General features: G+C 42.1%; 1 protein-coding gene across 3 annotated transcripts in view; it reads left to right on the top strand.

Annotated features, from left to right (window-relative positions):
* The window catches only part of LOC116983413 (coiled-coil domain-containing protein 3-like), a 335,069-nt gene that overhangs the window by 6,817 nt on the left and 304,635 nt on the right, over positions 1-23,617 (top strand). For all 3 annotated transcript variants that reach the window (XM_033037175.1, XM_033037177.1, XM_033037176.1), the window contains exon 2: positions 21,196-21,370. In XM_033037175.1, the coding sequence (XP_032893066.1) occupies positions 21,196-21,370 (175 nt within the window). The remainder of the gene's footprint in view (positions 1-21,195; positions 21,371-23,617) is intronic.

The raw sequence follows: 23,617 nt of genomic DNA, 5'->3' as shown, positions 1-23,617 counted from the left end.
CGTAGATGGCTTCAGAAGCTGAATTTAAAATGACTCCAGCGCTGAACGAATCGGGCGATTATATTTAAAAAATAATAATAATAAAATAAATAAATAGACAGAACGCCCGTCGGAACGATTCTTCAACAAAATCTTGCACTCCAACCAAATATAATCCAGGAAAAAAATGTGTTTTAACCCCCCCCCCCCCTCAAACGAGCCAAAATCGCATACACGACCAGTGGCAGAATTACAGCGCCGCTGAAGGTAAGTATTGTAACATATCTACTTACTCACCATTATCCTGCGGTGTGCAGTAGCAAGATATTGCTACAGATTTATGTAATATTTTACAAGTTATACACATTTTAAACTTTAAAAAATCATTTTTTCACTTGTCATGCCCGTCAGCACCGTTCGCCGTCATAATGGGAACCTACGGGTTTACGCCTGCGCGGTTGATCTAATACTTACGTGTTCATCTTGCTTCACAACGGTAGGATGGCCGCCAGAAACGTGCGTGTGCAGTTGGGGGAGGGTTGCCATTTTGAGATCGCCATTTGATTGTCCCTCCCCCCCCACGTCGGATCCGGCGCGTCCTGATTGGTTCCTGACACTCACCCCACATCGGGACAATTGATTGGCTCTCACCTCCCGCTTGACGCCCGATTGGTCTCTGTTCTGGGTCCCACGTGTGGGGAGCGTCGCCGCCGCTCCGTTTGGTTGCCGGCGCATCCTGATTGGCTCCTGCCACTCCTCACCATGTGGGGTTGATGATTGGCTCCGACCTCCCGCTCTATGCCCGATTGGTCTGGGTCCCACGTGGGGGAGCGCCTCCGCCGCTCTGATTGGTGACCAGCTCTTCCCGCTCTAAGCACGCTGGTTATCCACCGGGGCTTCTTCCCGCACAAAACACCAGCCTTTGCCGTGGAGTTGCCGCTGCTGCTGAATGAGGGGATAAATGGTCAAAGCGTTAAAGATAAGATTTATTTAATTTTTTTTTAATCGCCATTTTCATTGAGATTGATTTTCATTCTTAAAAAAAACCATTTCAATCAAATTCTCCCGTGTTTATTAACAACTAAAATTGTGCTTACGTTATTTTAAAGAAAAACATGAAAATCACTAAAAAAGTGAATTCCAAAACAGAATGTCCAGTTTTATTTTCCACAATTTTCAGAATGGTTCAGTCACAATTAACAATTTAAGGCACAAACATAACTTTGAAATTAAGTCGGAATTTTGTGTTCGGGAACACATTACTGAAATGTTTTATAAACACATAATTGGAACAAAAAAGTTTGTGCACATACGTAAAAAAAATTCCAAGTCTGGTTGTATCAAACGCTATTACAAATCATTTGAGGAAGAAAGAAAAACGACCTTTTTTAGCTACAATTCCAATCAAAATGAAAACTTATTCAAAAAACCAATCTGAACTATTTGCCTTTGCCAATTTTCGCATCGGCATTTTACTTCCATTCTACATCCCAATGGCAGTGGCCCCGGTATTCGCACCTTTTTGATGTAATATTTCCGTGTGACCGGGACCCAAACGGGTCCACGCTTGATCTAGTATATATTACTAAACCTCTCATTTTGTATGTTTGTTTATTACGAAACTCCGCAAAAACAGTACAGGACAGCGCGACAATTTTAGGCCCACCTTACTCATCATTGTCCTGCGATGTGCAGTAGTAAGTTTCGTTCAGATTGATGTTATAATTTTACAAGTTATTGTCATTTTATTTTATTTTTTTTATTTTATTTTATTAGAAGTAAGTACAATCATATGGCACCAAAGTGCCTAATATATATTTTCATAATACATTTTATGTACAGCTTCTTTTTTTTTTTGTTATAATAAAGAAGAATAAGAATAAGAAAAATAAATTAGATAGTAAAGGATAGAAAGACGTGAGATATATAGTGCGTGAAAAAGAAGAAAAAAGAAGAATGAATGAAGAAAGTTGAAGAAAAGAAAATAGGAAAAAGAGAATAGGTCATAAAGAAAAGAAGTAAGGAGATCATTGTTTATAATCTTGACCAATAATACAAAAAGTTTGGAAGTGAAAGTCCCCCAGCATCTTTGGGTTTACACAGGTGTTTTCTTTGAATTCTATGTGATCTATAGTCCCAAATAAAGTTGATAATATTAGAATCTAGTTTTTGGAGAAAAAAAAATTGGTATACAGTGGCTTGCAAAAGTATTCATACCCCTTGAACTTTTCCACATTTTGTCACGCTACAACCACAAACGTAAATGTATTTTATTGGGATTTTATGTGATAGACCAACACAAAGTGGCGCATAATTGTGAAGTGGAAGGGAAATGATACATGGTTTTCAAATTTTTTTACAAATAAAAAACTGAAAAGTGTGGCGTGCAAAAGTATTCAGCCCCCTTTACTCTGGTACCCCTAAATAAAATCCAGTGCAACCAATTGTCTTTAGAAGTCACCTAATTAGTAAATAGAGTCCACGTGTGTAATCTAATCTCAGTATAAATACAGCTGTTTTGTGAAGGCCTCAGAGGTTTGTTAGAGTACAACAGCATCATGAAGCCCAAGGAACACACCAGACAGGTCAGGGATAAAGTTGTGGAGAAGTTTAAAGCAGGGTTAGGTTATAAAAAAATATCCCAAGCTTTGAACATCTCACGGAGCACTGTTCAATCAATCATCCGAAAATGGAAAGAGTATGGCACAACTGCAAACCTACCAAGACATGGCCGTCGACCTAAACTGACAGGCCGGGCAAGGAGAGCATTGATCAGAGAAGCCGCCAAGAGGCCCATGGTAACTCTGGAGGAGCTGCAGAGATCCACAGCTCAGGTGGGAGAATCTGTCCACAGGACAACTATTAGTCGTGTACTCCACAAATCGGGCCTTTATGGAAGAGTGGCAAGAAGAAAGCCATTGTTGAAAAAAAAGCCATAAGAAGTCCCTTTTGCAGTTTGCCACAAGCCATGTGGGGGACACAACAAACATGTGGTGGAAGGTGCTCTGGTCAGATGAGACCAAAATTGAAGTTTTTGGCCTAAATGCAAAACGCTATGTGTGGCGGAAAACTAACACTGCACATCACCCTGAACACACCATCCCCACTGTGAAACGTGGTGGCAGCATCATGCTGTGGGGATGCTTTTCTTCAGCAGGGACAGGGAAGCTGGTCAGAGTTGATGGGAAGATGGATGGAGCCAAATACAGGGCAATCTTGGAAGAAAACCTGTTAGAGTCTGCAAAAGACTTGAGACTGGGGCGGAGGTTCACCTTCCAGCAGGACAACGACCCTAAACATACAACCAGAGCTACAATGGAATGGTTTAGATCAAAGCATATTCATGTGTTAGAATGGCCCAGTCAAAGTCCAGACCTAAATCCAATTGAGAATCTCTGGCAAGACTTGAAAATTGCTGTTCACAGACGCTTTCCATCCAATCTGACTGAGCTTGAGCTATTTTGCAAAGAAGAATGGGCAAAAATTTCAGTCTCTAGATGTGCAAAGCTGGTAGAGACATACCCCAAAAGACTTGTAGCTGTAATTGCAGCGAAAGGTGGTTCTACAAAGTATTGACTCAGGGGGGCTGAATACTTTTGCACGCCACCCTTTTCAGTTTTTTATTTGTAAAAAAATTTGAAAACCATGTATCATTTTCCTTCCACTTCACAATTATGCTCCACTTTGTGTTGGTCTATCACATAAAATCCCAATAAAATACATTTACGTTTGTGGTTGTAACGTGACAAAATGTGGAAAAGTTCAAGGGGTATGAAAACTTTTGCAAGCCACTGTATATAATGGTATAGATTGAAATAGGTATAATATTTGTGGTAAAAAAATCATTTTTGTAGCATTTATTCTGCCTATTAATGACAACGGGAGCGTTTTCCAGAATTTAATCAACGCGTTCAATTCATTTAATAACAACGTAAAATTAGCGTTAACTAATGATTTGTATATTCTAGTAATTTTTTTAAAAATATTTTATTTTATTAGAAGTACAATCATATGGCACCAAAGTGCCTAATATATATTTTCATAATACATTTTATGTACAGCTTTTTTTTTTGTTATAATAAAGAGAAATAAGAATAAGAAAAATAAATTAGTTAGTTAAGGATAGAAAGACGTGAGATATATAGTGTGTGAAGAAAAAGAAAAAAGAAGAATGAATGAAGAATGTTGAAGAAAAGAAAATAGGAAAAAGAGAATAAGACATAAAGAAAAGAAGTAAGGAGATCATTGTTTATAATCTTGACCATCCCTCCTCCAGTCCTGAAACAGTTAGTTTTTACAATTGTGTTGCACCATATGATTCCAAAAAGACGACAAATGGAGACCAACTCGTTATGAATTGGTCTGATTTATCCATTAGGAGGAATCGCATTTCCTCAAGATGTGCGGTGTCCAACATGCTTGCGATCCACATTTTAAGCGTTGGTATTGATGTATTTTTCCAAAATTTAAGTATTAATTTATTTGCTATTATTAAACCATAAAAAATAAATTTTGAGATGAGTTCAATTTATTCCCATCTTCCATTACTCCAAATATAATCATTTCAGTATTAGGTTTCATTCTTATCTTCAATAATTTTGTAAATATTTCAAAAATATCACTCCAAAATCTATTAAGTTTTATGCAGGAAACAAGAGTGTGTTATAGTTGCGTTTTGGGATAAACATTTATCACAAGTGGCGGATATATTTGGATAGAATTTGTTCAATCTTGTTTTTGAATAATATAATCTATGTAAAATTTTAAATTGAATTAGATTATGTCTTACATTAATCGAACATTTGTGAATATATACCAAATACTTTTCCCATGTAACCTTCGTAATTTTTATCATTAGTTCCCGTTCCCACTCTTCTCTAAGTACCTCTGTCGATGGTAGGTCTATATTTAAAATACTATTATATAAATGTGATATTCATTTTTGTGAGTCAGCTTGAATATTCATTGCTTCTTCCAATAAGTCAGGAGTTATTTTTTGATATCCTTGTATGTATTTTTTCATGAAATCGCAAATCTGAAGATATTTAAAATATTGGTTGTTTTTCAATTTAAATTTTAATTGTCATTGTTGGAATGATAGTAGGTTTCCCATTTCATACATATCCCCGATCCATAACCACACCACTGCTACAGCCACAGTCACTCAAGGCGTTCCCCAAGGCTCCGTACTCGGCCCCCTCCTCTTCATCATCTACATCCTCCCCCTTGGTCAGATACTCCGCCACTTCAACCTGGACTTCCACTGTTACACCGATGACACCCAGATCTACCTCGGCACCAATTCCCCTCACAACCCCCCCCCTCTCCCATATCAACTCCTGTTTGTCAGCTATAAAAACCTGGATGCAACATAACTTCCTCAAACTCAACAGCGATAAAACAGAATTCCTCCTCATTGGCTCCAAATCCACACTCAGCAAAATAAATAACCCCACTCTCACCATCGACGGCACCACTGTCTCCCCATCTCCCCAGGCCCGCAATCTTGGCGTGATCTTTGATTCCACCCTCTCCCTTGAGCCTCACATCCGCCATGTCATTAAAACCTCCTTCTTTCACCTCCGCAACATCGCCAAAATCGGACCCTCTCTCACACCTCCCGCTGCTGAAAGACTCATCCATGCCTTCATCTCCTCCCGACTGGACTACTACAACTCACTTCTCCTTGGCATCAGCTCCACCTACATCAACCGACTCCAACCAGTCCAGAACGCAGCCGCCCGACTCATCACCCACACCAAATCCTGGCATCACATTACTCCAGTCCTCAAACAACTTCACTGGCTTCCCATCTCCCACCGGATCACCTACAAAATCCTGGTCCTCACCTACAAAGCCCTCCACCATCTGGCCCCCCCCCATATCTCACTGACCTCTTCTCCCCCTACCAACCCTCACGGTCCCTCAGATCCACATCAGCCGGTCTCCTCTCCATCCACAAATCCAACCACCGCAGTTTTGGGGAGAGAGCCTTCTCCAGGGCAGCTCCCAGGCTCTGGAACTCCCTCCCCCAACTGATCCGCAATTCCGTGTCCCTCACCATCTTCCAGTCCCGCCTCAAGACCCATCTCTTCACCTCTGCCTATCCTTAGCCCCACATCCCCTTCCCTTTTCATCTGTGCTTGAATTGCCTCACATTGTGTTTTGAATTGAATTCTGTCTTTAATTTGTGTACTAGTCCAGTCTCTACTATTTATTTCATTCCGCTTACATGTTTTTCCTCTACTTGCTAAATTTTTGTAAGGTGTCCTTGAGACTCTTGAAAGGCGCCCATAAATAAAATGTATTATTATTATTATTATTATTATTATTATCCTTCTAATTCCGAGACTTTCCCATTGGTTATATGTTTTATCAATAAGAGATGGTTTAAATAAAGGGTTATTCGCTATTGGCATTTACAATGATAAATTTCTTAATTTTAAAGATAATTTTATTTGTTTCCAAATTCTTATTGTATCATGTATAATTGGGTTCTTCTTATATATTGTGTTGTTCAGTTTTTTCGGGGAGAAGAGGATCGTTCCTATATTACAAGGAAAACAATCCTCTTTCTCCATTTTTATCCATTCTGTATGTTGGGTAGAACTATCCAGCCAATAAATTATATTCTTAATATGCACTGCCCAATAATAATACATAAAATTAGGGAGTGTGAGTCCCCCGACACCTTTGGTTTGCATAAGTGTTTTTTTTATTCTATGTGATCTATAGTCCCAAATAAAGTTAGTAATATTAGAGTCTAATTTTTTTTTAAATATTTTGGTATATATACAGGTATAGACTGAAATAGATATAATAATTGTGGTAGAAAGATCATTTTTATGGCATTTATTCTACCTAATAATGATAAAGGAAGTGTTTTCCAAAATTTAATCAGCATATTAAGTTTATTTAATAAAGGTATAAAATTAGCGTTGAATAATGCTTTATATTTTCTAGTAATCTGAATACCCAGGTATTTAAATTTTCTGTTGCGATTTTAAAGGGGAACTTCAGTAAGTTTGTAGGTTCTTGAGGCTTTAACGTCATGATTTCACTTTTATTCCAATTTATTCCATATCCAGAAAAAGACCAGAGTTCCTCTATTAAATTTAATAAATTTGGTATGCTCGTTTGTGACTTTGTAATATATAAAAGTGTATCATCTGCATATAATGAAATTTTATTATTTGAGTTCCTAGTATTATAGCCCTGAATATTCAAATGAATTCTTATACTTTCAGCCAAAGGTTCTATCATAAGGGAAAATAGCAGGGGTGATAACGCACATCCCTGCCTATTACCCCTTGATAATTGAAAATTTTGAGATAACATATTGTTAGTTAATATTCTTGCCATCGGTTTATCATACAATAATTTTACCCATGTAATAAAATTCTCTCCCATATTAAATTTTTGCAGTACTTTATATAAGTACTGCCACTCTACCTGATCAAATGCTTTCTCTGCGTCCAAAGAAATAATTGATATACCTTCTTCCTCTAATTTATGTGAGTACATTATATTACACAGGCGTCTCAAGTTATTAAATGAGTATCTTTTGGGTATAAACCCCGTTTGATCATGGTTTATCAATTTACTAAATCTTCTTGCTAAAATCTTTGCTAAAATTTTCTGGTCTGTATTTAAAAGTGATATAGCTCTATATGAGCCCGGATCTTCTAAATCTTTTTTTTGGAATTAGCGTAATAGTTGATTCTGCTAATGTTTCAGGTAATTTATTTTCTTTAAAAGCGTGAGAATATAAATTAAATAAGTAAGGAGTCGTTATCTCATGGAATTCTTTATAAAATTCATTAGTAAAACCATCTGGTCCCGGTGTCTTACCATTTTTCAACGATTTTATTGTTTCACCTATTTCTTCGATTGTAATTTGAGCTCCAAGTTCCTCTTGTTCCAAAAGGTCAAGTTTTGGGAGATTACAGTTATCTAAAACATTTTTAATTTTACTATCTTCTATTTTAGTTTTAGATGTGTATAAATTTTGATAAAATTGAGCAAATCTGTTATTAATATCTTTAGGTAGTATTAGTAATTCACCTTCTCTGATTTAATTTTAGATATAGTATTTTCCTTTTTTTGCTTTTTCAATTGGCGAGCTAAAAGCTTATGTGGTTTGTCACCAAACTCAAAATGTTCCTGTTTTGTAATTTGGAATAATCTTATCACTCTTGCCGATAAAATTCGATTAAGTTTAAATTTCAGTAATATTATCTTATTGTGTATATCTGTCGTAGAATCTTTAGCATTATTTAACTCTAACTGTCTGATTTCTTGTTCTAACAACATTTGTTCTGTCTTATTCTTTTTATTTTGAAAACTTTGATATGAAATTATAATTCCTCTAATAAATACCTTAAAAGTTTCCCATAGTAAAGAAGGTGAAGTACCTGGTGTATCATTTGTATCAAAAAAAAGTTTCATTTGTTGTTTTAAATATTGATAGCCTTGTAAGTCATTTAAAATATGTGTATTAAACCTCCAAAAAGATTTTTTACCCGGCATTCCCTCGAATTTTACTGAAAATGTCAACGGAGAGTGATCTGAAATACTACTAATGTGGTATGTTGGATTAATTGTATATGGCATTAATTTCATATCCACTAAAAAATAATCAATTCTTGAATAAGTTTTATGTACTGAAGAGTAAAATGAGTATTCCCTTCCAACTGGATTAGCAGATCTCCATACATCTATTATATTAGTATTTTTTATTTATGTATTTAGAAGTTCACTAGTCTTAGATTTTAAATTACTCCTCCTTTGTTTTGCTGATTTATCTAGATATGAATCTAAAACACAGTTGAAGTCCCCCCCCTATTATCACATTTTGGTAATTAAACTGATATTATATCTATATTGGGGGTTGTCAAAATTCGGAGCGTAAATATTTATCATAGTTAGTGGGGTTGCATAAATTTCTCCCGAAACTATAATATACCTTCCCTCTTTATCTGATTAGATTAGATTAGACTTTATTAATCCCCTTATTCAGGGGAAATTCTAATGTCCTTGCAGCACACTAATAAAAATACAACATAGTATTCATGAAGAATTCCACACCAAAACACAAAAACATCCCCCCACAGTGGTTCCCACTGTGGGGGAAGGCACAAAGTCCAGTCCCCATCCTCTTGTCCACCCAAAGTCGGGCCTATTGAGGCCTCCACAGTCGCCGCCACGGCGCCCGATGTTCTCGCCGGGTGATGGTACTCCGGCGTTGGGAGAACCCCAGCGGTTTGGGGTGCCAGGAACGGCCGCCTTCCCACCGGAGCCTGCGGCTTCCAAGCCAACAGACCACGCCAGACGGAGCTCCGCACATTGGCGATCTCGGCGAGAGATCCCAGGCTCCGGGATGTAAAGTTCAACGTCGCAGCTGGCCGCTCCGCAGAACCGCGGCTCCACAATGTTCTCATTGGCGGTCCCAGCATACTGGAGTCCCAGCGCGGCGACCCAGGAAAGGCATCGCCCGCTCCACGACAGCGCTCCAGCGCTGCGCCGCCGCCAAAGCCGATGTTCTGCGCCACCGCCAACGCCGATGTTCTGGCCAGGTCCCCTCAGGGATACGTCGTTCCAGGACCCGCTGGTAGGCCGCGAGGACAGGTCGAAGACGCTGCTCGGAGGAAGGCAACCCCTCTGACCAGGTAGGGACTTGGAAAAGCAGTTTCCCCCTTCCCCCCCACCACCCCCCACACATAAAAAGATTTAGACCCCCTGACTGCACACTTAACGAACTGAAAATAATAAAAAAGAAGAGAAAAAAACGGACAGCTGCAGGACAGGCAGCCGTTCAAGACAGCGCCTCCTCCTAGTATTCTTTAATTTAAAAGGTATACCTTTTCGAATAAGAATAGCCGTACCTCTAGATTTAGAAGTAAATGAGGAGTATTATGTTTGACCTATCCACTTTGCCTTTAATCTCATTTGTGTTTGTTGTTTCAAGTGAGTTTCCTGCAAAAACATTATGTCGCTTTTCAAAGATTTTAGTTGAGCAAAAATTTTACCCCTCTTAATTGGTTAATTGGCACCCCTTATATTCCAACTACAGAATGTAATTCCTCCATTCTTTATTTGTCTATTGTCTTGCATTATAAATCAAGATAATATTCCTGAATCATATGGTGCAACCAAGTACCTCAGAGTTCTGGGAGTTGGGTGGTCATCCCAAGTTTTTAAATTTATATTGCATCTCCTTCTTGTATAGTGCCTTAAAAAAAGAAAGAAAAGATGTGATATATAATTGGTTACAAAAAAGTTAAACAAATAAAAGTCTTTATAGTGCTTTAAAAAAAAAAGTGATATTAAGGTATCTAAGAAAAGATACTTTAAAGACGAATAGCCACCAATGGTGGCGAAAAACTTATAGACTTCCGTTGATGTTGTTATACATTAAGCTCCACCCCCTTAGTAGAGCCTCATAAAAAGCTACGGGCCGTTTCATATCTTGACTTTTCTTATAGAAATTTATCAAACCAGCACCAGTGAAAACCGAAAGTATTCAGGAGGAGACATAAGAAGTAAAAAAACAAATATAAAACACAACATATACACAGTTCGATAAGTATATATGCCTTTCCAATTTGTCTAATCTTAATTTAATCTAAATTTTACCATATATATCCACCCAAGATTCTTACGGAGTATCCCATTCTTTAACTACCATACAAGCAGGTACCAAGGGGTTAAACAAAACCTCATTTCTGGATCTTTTCCATGTTTATGTTGCGCCTAACTCCTTCCCACACAGAAAAGGTAGGTTAGTAATGTTATAAACATTTTAGTTAGTTAGTTAATTAGTATATATCATTTTTAGTATATATATTGATATTTCGCAAATAGTTAGTATTGTTAAATTTGTTAAAATCATTAGTTATTTATAATTAAAGTATAATTATTAGAGATCTTCTTAAATCAACAGTTTTTATATTCCAATTAGTATTATCTCGTTCCATGTCCATTATACATTCCCTCATTAATTCTGTATCTTCAACGTCCTTTGTTTATCTTTGAGCTTTTCATTCAAGGTGAAACATGGACAGTACTCTCAAAAACACATTCCAGACAGATAAGCTTGGTAACTGTCTGGAAAGTTCCACCATCTTAACCAGTTCAAAACTCTATCATAAGAATTAAAAAGTTCAATCTTCTTCCTTGTCGACAGCTTCCCCCGATGTTTACTTTACTGCGTACTTAAAAGCTTTTTCGGGATCTGTAAATGAGCGTTCAGTGCCATTATAAGAAATCTTCATTTTGGCTGGAAAAAACACCCCGTATCTCACACCGGGGACTCCCTTCAGAGTGTGTCTTGTCTGTGTAAACAAGTTCCTTCTCCGGACGACCTCTGGAGGGTAATCATGGAAAATTCGAATATCATCCCCACGGTATGTCAGATTCTTCCCATGGGTAATCCTTTTCAATATAAATTCCACTGAGGAGATATCAAGGAATTTCACAATTATCTGTCATGAAGAATTTGTCTATTCTTGGTTCTTCCGACAGTTCAAAAACATCTTTGAGTAAGTCAGTAACGAAAGTACATGTTTGAGATTCATGTCCCTCTCGTCCTTCTTCTACTCCAAGAATTCTCAAATTTTGCCTTCTAGACCTTGCTTCCAGGTCCAGACATTTGTCAGTCATTCTTACAAGTTTTTCCTCTTCAGCTTTCTGTGATTTTTTTCAAGCTCTTTATTTCCGTGACCATCTCTTTTATCTCATTCTCCATCTCTTCCATTATCTCATTCAGTTTTCCCATATCCTTCACATCTTTAAATTTCTTATTATAGTCATTTTCGATTCTAACACACTCTGACTTTAGTTTTTTTAAATCAAATTCCTTATATTGCTTCTTCAGCTCCTTTAACTCACCACAAGTATTATCAATTTTTTGAGAAATTCTCTCCATATTAGTCTCCAAACTCTGCTTATTACTCTCCATATTAGACTCCATACCCTGCATCTTTTCCAGTGTAGTATTGATTGTAGCAGTCATCTCTAAAAGCATTTGCTTTACCTCCTTCTCCTACTTGTCTCCTTTTGTAGCCATTTCAAACAGAGATCCTTGGCTGTAAGATTCTGCTTCTTCTGAGCCTTCTTCTGTCGTTTGCGGAGTATCCAAAACTTCTTCGAGCTGGAGACTTATGGGGCTTTTTCACGGGGCGAGTTGACGCAAGATGTCACCAGAGTGAAGTGGTCATGGTCCAGCACGAATCTCGCACGATATAACGGGGGTAGATAAAGAGTTCCCACGGTACTCGGCATTTCTGTTATTTGTGCGAGTGACTTGTCCGTCTCCTGAGCTTTCGCGTTAAATCTTGAATGAACATTGTGAACTACACGTGACACAAATGATGTAACTTTTTTTTTCACACACTATAAATATCCTCCCTTGGTTGAATTGGCTCATTTGGAGACATGTTTTACTGTGTATGTGGGAGACACAGATGGACTGAGCACAGTACCTCGGTCTTACTGTGTGTGGGAGAGGGGGAGAAAGAGACGTACACTCACAGAGGCAGAGTCTCTCAGCCTGTGTAAGAGGGAGGGAGAGAGAGAGAGGCACACACAAGGTGGATGTGAAATCTCACCTGCCTGTTTCAGTGACAGACACCCGCCGCCAGTAAATGAAGACACCCCCATCAGTCTCCCCCTCCTCTCCCTCGACTATAATCTTTAAAAGGGACTTTAAAAGGGACTTTACTGAAAGGTTACGCATTTATCGACCACAGGCAGCATATCAGAAGGGTCTCGATATCTCTGGAGAAAAAGAATAGGTGGCGATTCGAATCGGAACCCTTCTTCAGACATCCTAATCGGAATTGAGTCTGAAGATGTGTCTCGTCCCGAAACATCAGCTATTTTTCTCCAGAGATGCTGCTTGACTCGCTGAGTTACTCCAGGGTTTTGTGTCTGTCTTCGGTTTAAACCAGCATGTGCAGTTCACTCCTTACACGGGTCTCTGGAGAACATTGATTGGTAGCGTTCCGGACCCTGCTTCGGAAAGGCATCGATCGCTAGTCGGCGAGGACTCCGAGCTGTATCTCTCAAAGAAGTACATGTGAAAAATTTCTCACGGACCATAAAAATGCGTAACCTTTCAGTAAAGTCCCTTTTAAAGTCCCTTTTAGAGATTATAGTTATTTTCTTGAATCTCATTAACATAACTCATGAATACGTTGAAGTCCATATGCGGATGCAAATCTTTATTTTTATTTATTTTTTAAATTCAATCCCACAGAAGACAATTTTTACTCACCTTCTGTCCCCTCTGTCCAGCTTCCGGGTTCACCGTTCGCAGGAGTTCCCACGGTACCCGCAAGAGTTATTACGGATATCGCACTGGCCACTACGTTCATATAATGTTGCAATGCTCAACCACAAGTGTACAAGTCACTCTTGGAGAAATTCAAACTTTCTTGAATTTTCTCCAGAGTGACCAAGATACACGATTACCTGCCGTTAGCGCTACGGTGGTCCACGGTGGTCCACGAATGCCGTACTGTTATCGCATGAGGTTCCCACGATGTTAAACTCTGGTTAACTCTTGCGTCAAGTCGCCCCGTGAAAAGGCCGCTTTATGGTATTCTACTTAGGAGCTCGTGAGCATTTTTCTCTGCTCATTTAAAACTCCCTATTTTTGCCGTCAAACTCCTGATTTTCGTGTCACCTGCTAATGACGTCACCCTTACACGACGCCAAGCAGCTCTGGTGAGTTTTTTAAAAATCGGTACTGGTTTAAAAACGGCTTTTTAGCGATTTTTTGCGGGAGAGGAGCTCAATGCCGCGCCTTAGTGCTCCACGGCGCCACCGGAAGTCATATTCTAGTAATTTGAATACCCAAATACGTTAATTTTTCTGTTGCAATTTTAAAGGGGAATTTTAATAAGTGAGTCGCATCTTGAGGCTTTAACAACATAATTTCACTTTTATTCCAATTTATTCTGTATCCTGAAAAAGAACCAAATTCCTCTATTCAATTTAATAAGTTTGGAATACTCGTTTGTGAATTTCAGATTCAGATTCAGATTCAATTTTAATTGTCATTGTCAGTGTACAGTACAGAGACAACAAAATGCATTTAGCATCTCCCTGGAAGAGCGACATAGCAAATGATTTGAATAAATAATAATAAGTGTCCAGGGGGGGGGGGGGTGATTGGCAGTCACCGAGGTACGTTGTTGAGTAGAGTGACAGCCGCCGGGAAGAAGCTGTTCCTGGACCTGCTGGTTCGGCAACGGAGAGACCTGTAGCGCCTCCCGGATGGTAGGAGGGTAAACAGTCCATGGTTGGGGTGAGAGCAGTCCTTGGCGATGCTGAGCGCCCTCCGCAGACAACGCTTGCTTTGGACAGACTCAATGGAGGGGAGCGAGGAACCGGTGATGCGTTGGGCAATTTTCACCACCCTCTGCAATGCCTTCCGGTCGGAGACAGAGCAGTTGCCATACCATACTGTGATGCAGTTGGTAAGGATGCTCTCGATGGTGCAGCGGTAGAAGTTCACCAGGATCTGAGGAGACAGATGGACCTTCTTCAGTCTCCTCAGGAAGATGAGACGCTGGTGAGCCTTCTTGATCAGAGTTGAGGTATTGTGGGTCCAAGAGAGGTCATCGGAGATGTTGACTCCCAGGAACCTGAAGCTAGAAACACGTTCCACCTCCGTCCCGTTAATGTGGATGGGGGTGTGTGTGCCGCCCCTGGACTTCCTGAAGTCTACAATGAGCTCCTTGGTCTTCTTGGAGTTAAGGGCCAGGTTGTTGTCAGCGCACCATGCTGCTAAGTGCTGGACCTCCTCCCTGTAGGCCGACTCATCGTTGTTGCTGATGAGGCCAATCACCGTTGTATCATCTGCATACTTGATGATGGTGTTAGTACCATGTACAGGTGTGCAGTCATAGGTGAAGAGGGAGTAGAGGAGGGGGCTCAGCACACAGCCCTGTGGAACGCCGGTGTTCAGGGTGAGGGTTGAAGAGGTGTGCTTGTCTAACCTAACAGACTGTTGGTTAGAAAGTCCAGTATCCAGTTGCAGAGGGAGGGGTCGATGCCCAGGTTACCGAGTTTGTTGATCAGTCTTGATGGTATAATGGTGTTGAATGCTGAGCTGTAATCGATGAACAGCATTCTTACGTAAGTGTCTCTGTTGTCGAGGTGGGAGAGGGCGGAGTGAAGTGCCGTTGAGATGGCATCCTCCGTACTCCTGTTCTTGCGGTAGGCAAACTGATAGGGATCCAGTGTGGGGGGTAGGCAGCTTTTGAGGTGTGCCAGGACCAGCCTCTCGAAGCACTTGGTGATGATGGGGGTAAGTGCAACTGGGCGGAAGTCGTTGAGGCTTGCCGCAGTGGAGTGATTTGGCACTGGCACGATGGAGGTGTTTTTAAGGCACGTGGGGACAACTGCTTGGGCAAGTGACAGGTTGAAGATGTCAGTCCAGACGTCTGTCAGCTGCGCAGCACAGGCCCTGAGCACGCGCCGGGGATGCCGTCAGGGCCAGCAGCTTTACGTGTAGTATATAGAAGTATATCGTCTGCGTATAATGAGATTTTATTATTTGAGCCCTTAGTATTATATTCCTGAATATTCGGATTAAATTCTTATACTTTCAGCCAAAGGCTCTATCATAAGGGCAAATAGCAGCGGTGATAATGCACATCCCTGCCTATTGCCACTCGATAATTGGAATTTTGGAGATAACATATTATTAGTTAATATTCGTGCCATCGGTTTATTGTATAATAATTTTACCCATGTAATTTTTAAATTTTGGAGTACTTTGTATAAATACTGCCACTCTACCTGATCAAATGCTTTCTCTGAGTCCAGAGAAACAATTGATATATCTTCTTTTTCCATTTTATGTGAGTACATTATATTAAACAGGCGTCTCAAATTATTAAATGATTGTCTTTTAGGTATAAACCCCGTTTGATCTGGATTTATCAATTTATTAATATATTTACTCAATGTTCTTGCTAAGGTCTTTGCTCTCTTTTTGATTTTACATTTTTTATTAGAGGCATATGCTTATCATAGTCCAAACCAATACAAACATTGTTTAACGATCACATATTAAATATCCAGGATTCCAGGGACCCAGCTACCAAAGTAGCTGGGATCCTCATTTATCGGTTACATATTAACATTGCCTCTAATTATTTATTTATATTTATAGATAGAAAAATTAAAGAGAAAAAAAAAGGAAATTAGAAAGATAGAATAAACTGTCAATAATACAACTTAGGAGTTAGGTCTGTAGATCAGAGAACATAACTATTCATCTAGTCCTGGATTCAAGTTTCAGTCAGGCCCAATCTACCCCTTCAAATCTATATTACTAAAAGTCTGATAGTGATCGATTTTGGCTTGCTGTGGCATGATTTCCGAGAGAACGCGGCCACCTACGGCCGTCATTTTTGGCCACCTCGCTCAGAGCCACCCTCCGCCTTCCAGAACTGAAGGATTTTTCCCATCGATGAAAAATCAGAGATATATTCATGTTTTAAACAAATTTGCCATTCTCTCTGCTGCCCCTGCTGGTGGGAGGGGGTAGGGACTATAATACCCGGAAGGATTGCGCCTCACTCAGTCTCTGCAAGATGGAGGAACCAGAGGGTCACGTCTCACTGAGCTCTGAATAACACTGAACACATGTCTACTCCCCTTAATGTGGTTTGAAAATGAAAATATAGTTGGTTTGAAGTAAAAAGGCACTGCCTGCAAATGGTTGTTTGGGTGCTTTGGCTTGAAGTTAAAAGGCACTACTTACTGCAAATGGTGATTTGGGTGCTTTGGCTTGAAGTTGAAAGGCACTACTTACTGCAAATGGTGGTTTGGGTGCTTGGGCTTGAAGTTGAAAGGCACTACTTACTGCAAATGGTGGGTTGGGTACTTTGGTTTGAAGTTGAAAGGCACTACTGCAAATGCACTTACTTCCTGTTTGCACTGTATATTGATATTAGAGTAAACGCTACGACTTACGGCTGTGATTTTTGGCCATCTTACTCAGTCCCCCTCCTCTCAGCAGGTGCAGAGAATTCTTCCCATCAATGAAAAATAAAAGTGTTATTAGTGTTTAAACTTTTTTGAGAATCTCTCTCCTGTCAATCACGCCATGAAGGCCACACCTTTACCGGTGGGAGGGGGAGAGGTTATAAAACCCAGAAGTGTGGGTGTGGCTCAGTCTCTGCATGATGGGCGAGGGAGAGGTCACGACTCTGTCTGAGCTGTGAATCAACTGAACACACTGAATGTCTACTGAACTGTGAGTTTGGTGTTTTGTGTGATTTTATGGTGGTTTCACCCTGCATGAAATGGTATGAAGCTGCATTTGTATTTGGTGGCATTGCACCCTGCTTGAAATGGAATGAAACTGCACTTGAATTTGGTGGCCTTGCACCCTGCTTGAAGTGGAATGAAACTGCACTTGAATTTGGTGGCCTTGCACCCTGCTTGAAGTGGTATGAAACTGCACTGAATTGGGTGGCCTTGCACCCTGCTGAAAGTGGTATGAAACTGCACTTGAATTTGGTGGCCTTGGATCCAGCTTGAAGTGACATGAAACTGCACTTGAATTCGTTGGCCTTGCACCCTGCTTGAAGTGGTTGGAAAATGGATTTGAATTTGGTGGCCTTGCACCCTGCTTGAAATGGAATTTCAAGGAATACAGAGAGTGGTGAATCTCTGGAACTCTCTGCCACAGAAGGTAGTTGAGGCCAGTTCATTGGCTATATTTAAGAGGGAGTTAGATGTGGCCCTTGTGGCTAAAGGGATCAGGGGGTATGGAGAGAAAGCAAGTACAGGATACTGAGTTGGATGATCAGCCATGATCATATTGAATGGCGGTGCAGGCTCGAAGGGCCGAATGGCCTACTCCTGCACCTATTTTCTATGTTTCTATGAATAACCATGAGTCAACTGCCAGCCCACCAGCCGTGAGTGAGCTGCCAGCAGATCAGGCTGGAGGGACTGAGCTGCCACCCCAAGAATCTATATGCGCACTCCAGAAAGCCCCCCCACTAGCCACCAATTGGTGGAGAGATGGAATATTGAGAAGAGATTCTCAACATTTTTGTCTAGTAATCTATAAATGGACACCATATTCTAGTAAATAATTCTGGTTTGTCAATTAAGACAAATCTATTTTTTTCCAAAGGAAGGAAAAAAAACTCTCTCCCTTCTCTCCCCCCCCTCTCTCTCCCCCCCCCCCCTCTCCCCCCCCCCCTCTCTCCCCCCCCCCCCTCCCTACCTCCCCTCCTCTCTCTCTCTCCCCTCCTCTCTCTCTCTCCCCTCCTCTCTCTCCCCTCCCCTCTCTCCCCCCCCCTCTCTCTCTCTCCCCCTCCCGCTCTCTCTCTCCCCCTCCCTCTCTCGCTCTCTCTCCCCCTCTCCTCTCTCTCTCTCCCCCTCCCTCTCTCTCTCTCTCGCCTCTCTCTCTCTTCTCTCCCTCTCTCCCCTCTTCTCTTCCTCTCTCCTCCCCACTCTCTCTCCCTTCCTCCTCTCTCTCTCCCCTCCCCTCCTCTCACCCTCCACCATCTCTCTGTCTCCCTCCCCCCTCTCTCTCTACCCCCCCCCCCTCTCGCTCTCCCCCTCCCCCCTCTCTCTACTCCCCCCCCTCTCTCTCCTCCCCCCTCCTCTCCTCTCTCTCTCTCCCCCTCCTCTCTCTCTCTCTCTCCTCCCACTCCCCCCTCTCTCTACTTCCCCCCTCTCTCTCTCTCTCGCCCTGCTCTCCCTCTCCTCCCCCCTTCTCTCCCCTCTCTCCCCCCTCTCTCCCCCCTGCCTTGTGGGAATGTTTGCTTGGTTAAACTTTTTCTTTGATTCACATCTACTCGAAAACCCGTTGCGGTAAAGGTGAAATTTTGTCATTTTTGATTCATTATTTCCTGAGATTTTTTACTAAAATTGTTCACCAATCTGACATCTTTTTAAAATCTAACGTGCTGAAGCCAGCTGGATGACGTCGTAACGCCTTTGCGGCTGCAGTCGTTATCGCAGCGCGGGCGTGAACAAGCGCAGTTGAAAAGTGCCCTTTGCAGCCGTCACAGGGGTCGACCTCCTGTCCGTCTCCCCCTCCAATCGTCTGTCACGCTGGTGGGTGCAATTACCCTCTCGGAAGCCACGATCGGCCGGCCCTCCGCTGTTTTTCACCGTCCTCAAAGCGATCCAGGCATTGCTCTGGTCCACGCCCGCCACAGTCTAGCTTGGGCCCGGCACCTGATTGGGAGGCTTGTGCTCTACGACTTGGGGAGATGCTGCCTCTACCCCCTCCCTCTCTACCCCCTCCTGGGGCAGAGAAAGAGAGAGAGAGGGTGGAGGAGAGATGGCGGGTGGAGGGAGATGGGGTGGAGAGGGGGGAGGAGAGGTGAAAGGAGGGGAAGGGGCCCTACCCCTCTTTGCCCCCTCCTTCTTTGCCCCCTCCTTCTTTGGATAGCAGTAGCATGATTGGTCCAAGTCAGCATGGATTTACGAAGGGGAAATCATGCCTGATTATGTGGGGAGGGGGGTGCGGGAGGGGGTGTGGGGGAGGGGTTAGTGTAGGGAGGGGGTGTGGGGAAGGGGAGTGTGGGAGGCGTGATGTGCTGGAGGGAGGGGTGTGGGAGAGGGTGCTGGTGTGCGGGGAGGGGGGAGGGAGTGGTGTGGGGGGGAGGGGTGGTGTGGCGGTAGTGGGTGGTGTGGGGAGGGAGGGGATGGCTTGGGAGGTGGGGTGGTGGTGGTGGTGGTGGGATACTGTGGGGGGAGTGGGGTGATGGGGGGGAATGGGTAAAGGGGGTATGGGTGTGTGGGGGGGAGGGGGTGTGTGGGGAGGAGGGGGTGTGGGGAGGAGGAGGGAAGTGGGGGGGAAGGGGGGCTTGTGGGGAAGGGGGTTGAGGAGAGGGAGGGAGTCGACTCAGCTGTCACCGGTCGTGGCATCACACAGCAGCTTTCCCGACTCCACTCTTGCGGACTCAATCAGCACTAGTTGCGCTCAGCCCCGCCTCCGGGATAATATTTTCCAGCGAGTGCTGGAAGGGGCGTTACCTTCATGGTGACTGACAGGTGAGAAGACCAAACTGCTGATTTTTTAAACCTTCATAAATTTTCTAATACTTCGGAACAGAAGTTGGTGGCTAGGAGCGGATGAGAACGGTGAGTAAGGTGGCGATATATCCTAGCAATATAGAGTAACGTTTTTGCGCAAATGTAATTAGAACACAGGCCAGAAGTGGTCAAGACGAGAGTTTTAGTAATACACTGTAGTATAGATAAATATGAGGTTATTCAGTTTCGTGGCATAAACAGGAAGGCAGATTATTATCTAAATGGTGTAAAGTTGGGAAAAGGGGAAGTACAACAGGATCTGGGATTCCTTGTTCATCAGTCACTGAAATTAAGCACGCAGGTACAGCAGGTAGTGAAGAAAGCAAATGGCATGTTGGCCTTCATAACAAGAGGAGTTGAGTATAGGAGCAAAGAGGTCCTTCTGCAGTTGTACAGGGCCCTAGTGAGACCACACCTGGAGTATTGTGTGCTGTTTTGGTCTCCAAATTTGAGTCTCCAAATTTGACATTCTTGCTATTGAGGCAGTGCAGCGTAGCTTCACAAAGTTAATTCCCGGGATGGCGGGACTAGAGTTCTTAAAAATAGCGGAGTCAAGGGATATGGGGAGAAGGCAGGAACGGGGTACTGACTGTGGATGATCAACCATGATCACATTGAATGGCGGTGTTGGCTCAAAGGGCCGAATGACCTACTCCTGCACCTATTGTCTGTTGTCAATTGTGTATAAAAAGGATTGGTCCTTTCACCCCACAGATGCCGTTTGATCTCTTGAGTTCCTCCAGGAGGCTGTTTGTTGAGGAAGGAACTGCAGATGCTGGTTCATATCGATGATAGACACAAAATGTAACTCAGCGGCCAGGAAGTAGCTCTGGAGAGATCTCTGTTGAGTTGCTCCAGCATTTGGTGTTTATCTAGACTGTTGATCCTTTGATTCATAGTGCTTGGAGTTTTTTAATTCCGTTTTTATGCAGAATGTTAAATTCTGTTTTCATTGAAGGCCAGTCTTGGTATTCGATCAAAGTCCTGCAAATGTCAAAGGAGAAGCAGGTTAAATCTGAGAGATTGTGTCTTGGCATGTGTGGCCATCAATTTTAATGCAATTGCGGGAATATAGTGCTATAGCATGGTGACCTGCCTTGACTAAGTTTATGAAATTTCATTTGGTTTTAGGAGGGATGAAAATGGCAACTTGGTGCCACATGAAGTCAATGAACAGGATCCAATTTTCTCTGACACACCCGAAAACAAGCAGATGTTCTCTAGCATCGTCCAGTTCTCCAACTGTGTCAGCGGCACCAATCTTCCGACCTACTCACCCGAGTTGGAACAGCAAGAGGATAATCAGGTAGGACATCCTTGATAAGTTTGATTCTTTAATGTCCAGAAAAGGCTTATCGTTGAATCGTTATGTACTTTCACAATATAATGGATGCCATGTATATTCACTTGTGTTCAAGATGTGTTACCATTGGATTTTGTATCTCCGTTGGTCTTCTAAGTGTACACCTTATAAAAGATTATCCAATTTGCCCAAATTCCCTGTTTCAGATCTCTTTGCCCAAATAGACTGAGTGCTCATCCCATTTAGTTTAATTTAGTTTTGTTTAGAGATACAGCGCATAAAAGGCCCTTTGGCCTACCGAGTCTGTGCCACACATTAACACTATCCTACACATGCTGGGGTTATTTTACAATTTTTCCAAGCTAATTAACCTACAAACCTGTACGTCTTTTGAGTATGGGAGGAAAACGAGCTTTCTGAGAAAACTTACGCAGGTCACGGGGTGAACGTACAAACTCCGTACAGACAAGCACCCGTAGTCAGGATGGAACCTGGGTCTCTGGCGCTGTAAGGCAGCAACTCTACCGCTGCGCTACTATGCCGCCCTTGTACATCTCATCTTGTACATGATGCAGTTGGTTTCCTCTGCTGAACAAACCAGTAAATCTTGCAGGGACTAGTGAATGCTTTCCTTCAAAGGTAACTGGTGCTAAGGGGAGAGGGAGGCTCTCTACCCTCTGACCTCTGACCTCTGTCCTCTGCCCTCTGTCCTCTGCCCTCTGTGCACACCCTCAACTTAGGTGTTTACCAGATTTGGCCCATTATGTCTTGCCACATGTAATGGATATCAATTAAAAAATTAGTTTCAATTTTAGTTCAGTGTATTGTCACATGAACCAACGTACAATGGAAAACTTTTGTTGCATGTTAATCAGTCAGCGGAAAGACAGGGCATGATTACAATTGAGCCATACACAGTGTACAGATACATGATAAAGGGAAAAAGGTGAATAACGGTCAGTGCAAGATAAAGTCCATGAAAATCTGATCAAAGATAGTCTGAGGGTCTCCAAAGAGTTAGATAGTGGCTCAGGACTGCTCTCTGGTTATTGGTAATATGGTCCAGTTGCCTGATAACAGCTGGGATGAATGTTCCTGAATCTGGAGTTGTGTGTTGCACACTTGTATAATTTTTACCCGATGGGAGAGGGGAGAAGAGCGAGTGGCCAGGGTGCAACTCATCATTGAATATGGTGGTGGCCTTGCCGAGGCAGCGTGAGGTGTAAATGGAGTCAGTGGAAGTGAGGTGGGTTGGTGTGATGGTCTGGGCTGCATTATAAGTTCACAGGTGATAGGAGCAGAATTAGGCCATTTGACCCATCAATTCCACTTCACCATTCAATCATGGCTGATCGATCTTTCCCTCTTATCCCCATTCTCCTGACTCTCCCCATAACCCTCGACACCTGTACTAATCATTTTCTTACGGAGAATTGTGGACATAGACCAGACCATTACACAAACTAATCTCCTGTCCAATCGCCTTTCAATTCTTTCTTTCTAATGTTCACGAAGGTTGTTTAAATCTCTTGGGCTCGTCCAGTAAATCAGGATGAAAGACAGACCGGATCACTAGAAGGTGCAGAGATAAACTAAACTCAGCAAAGTACATGAAATCATAGTAAAATAAAGTGTAAGGCTCATTACACCGGTACTCTAATAATATCCAGGCCTAGATATCAAATGACATGGAAATGTCATACATAATAACGGCACAAGTAGATTTCTTGCACGGTCTCTCATGTTTATTAAGCTCCCATGACCCTCTTAATTTTAGTACACCCCTAACTTTAATATAACTCACATGGTGCAGTGATGTATCATGTGATTGATTTAAGGAGGTTAAATTGTTATCAATGACCAAACAGCCTGCACTCATAATATTTGTAGTCCGTTTTGCCAAACTGTACAAAATTTAAATAAGATGCTAATAACTTAGTTTAGTTTAGATTAGTTTAGAGGCACAATATGGAACAGGCCCTTTGGCCCATCGAGTCCGTGCTGACCAGGGACAATTTACAATTTTTACTGGCCAATCAACCTGCAAACCCATATGTCTTTGGAGTGTGGAAGGAAACCACAGCACCTGGGGAAAACTCACGTGGTCATGGTGAGAATGTCCGCAGGCTCCCGCAGTTGGAGCTTCCAAGGTCAATCCCCAGCAAGCTCCTTGAAGTTCTACTTCCGTAGATACAATACGGAAACAAATCGCATCTACGTCAAGGAAAGAGATTAAATAAGTTTCCACCA

Source organism: Amblyraja radiata, chromosome 18 (genome assembly GCF_010909765.2).
Source record: "Amblyraja radiata isolate CabotCenter1 chromosome 18, sAmbRad1.1.pri, whole genome shotgun sequence".
Lineage (NCBI taxonomy): Eukaryota > Metazoa > Chordata > Chondrichthyes > Rajiformes > Rajidae > Amblyraja > Amblyraja radiata.
The sequence above is the reverse complement of the archived record's forward strand: the minus strand, read 5'-3'. Positions and strand labels throughout refer to the sequence as shown.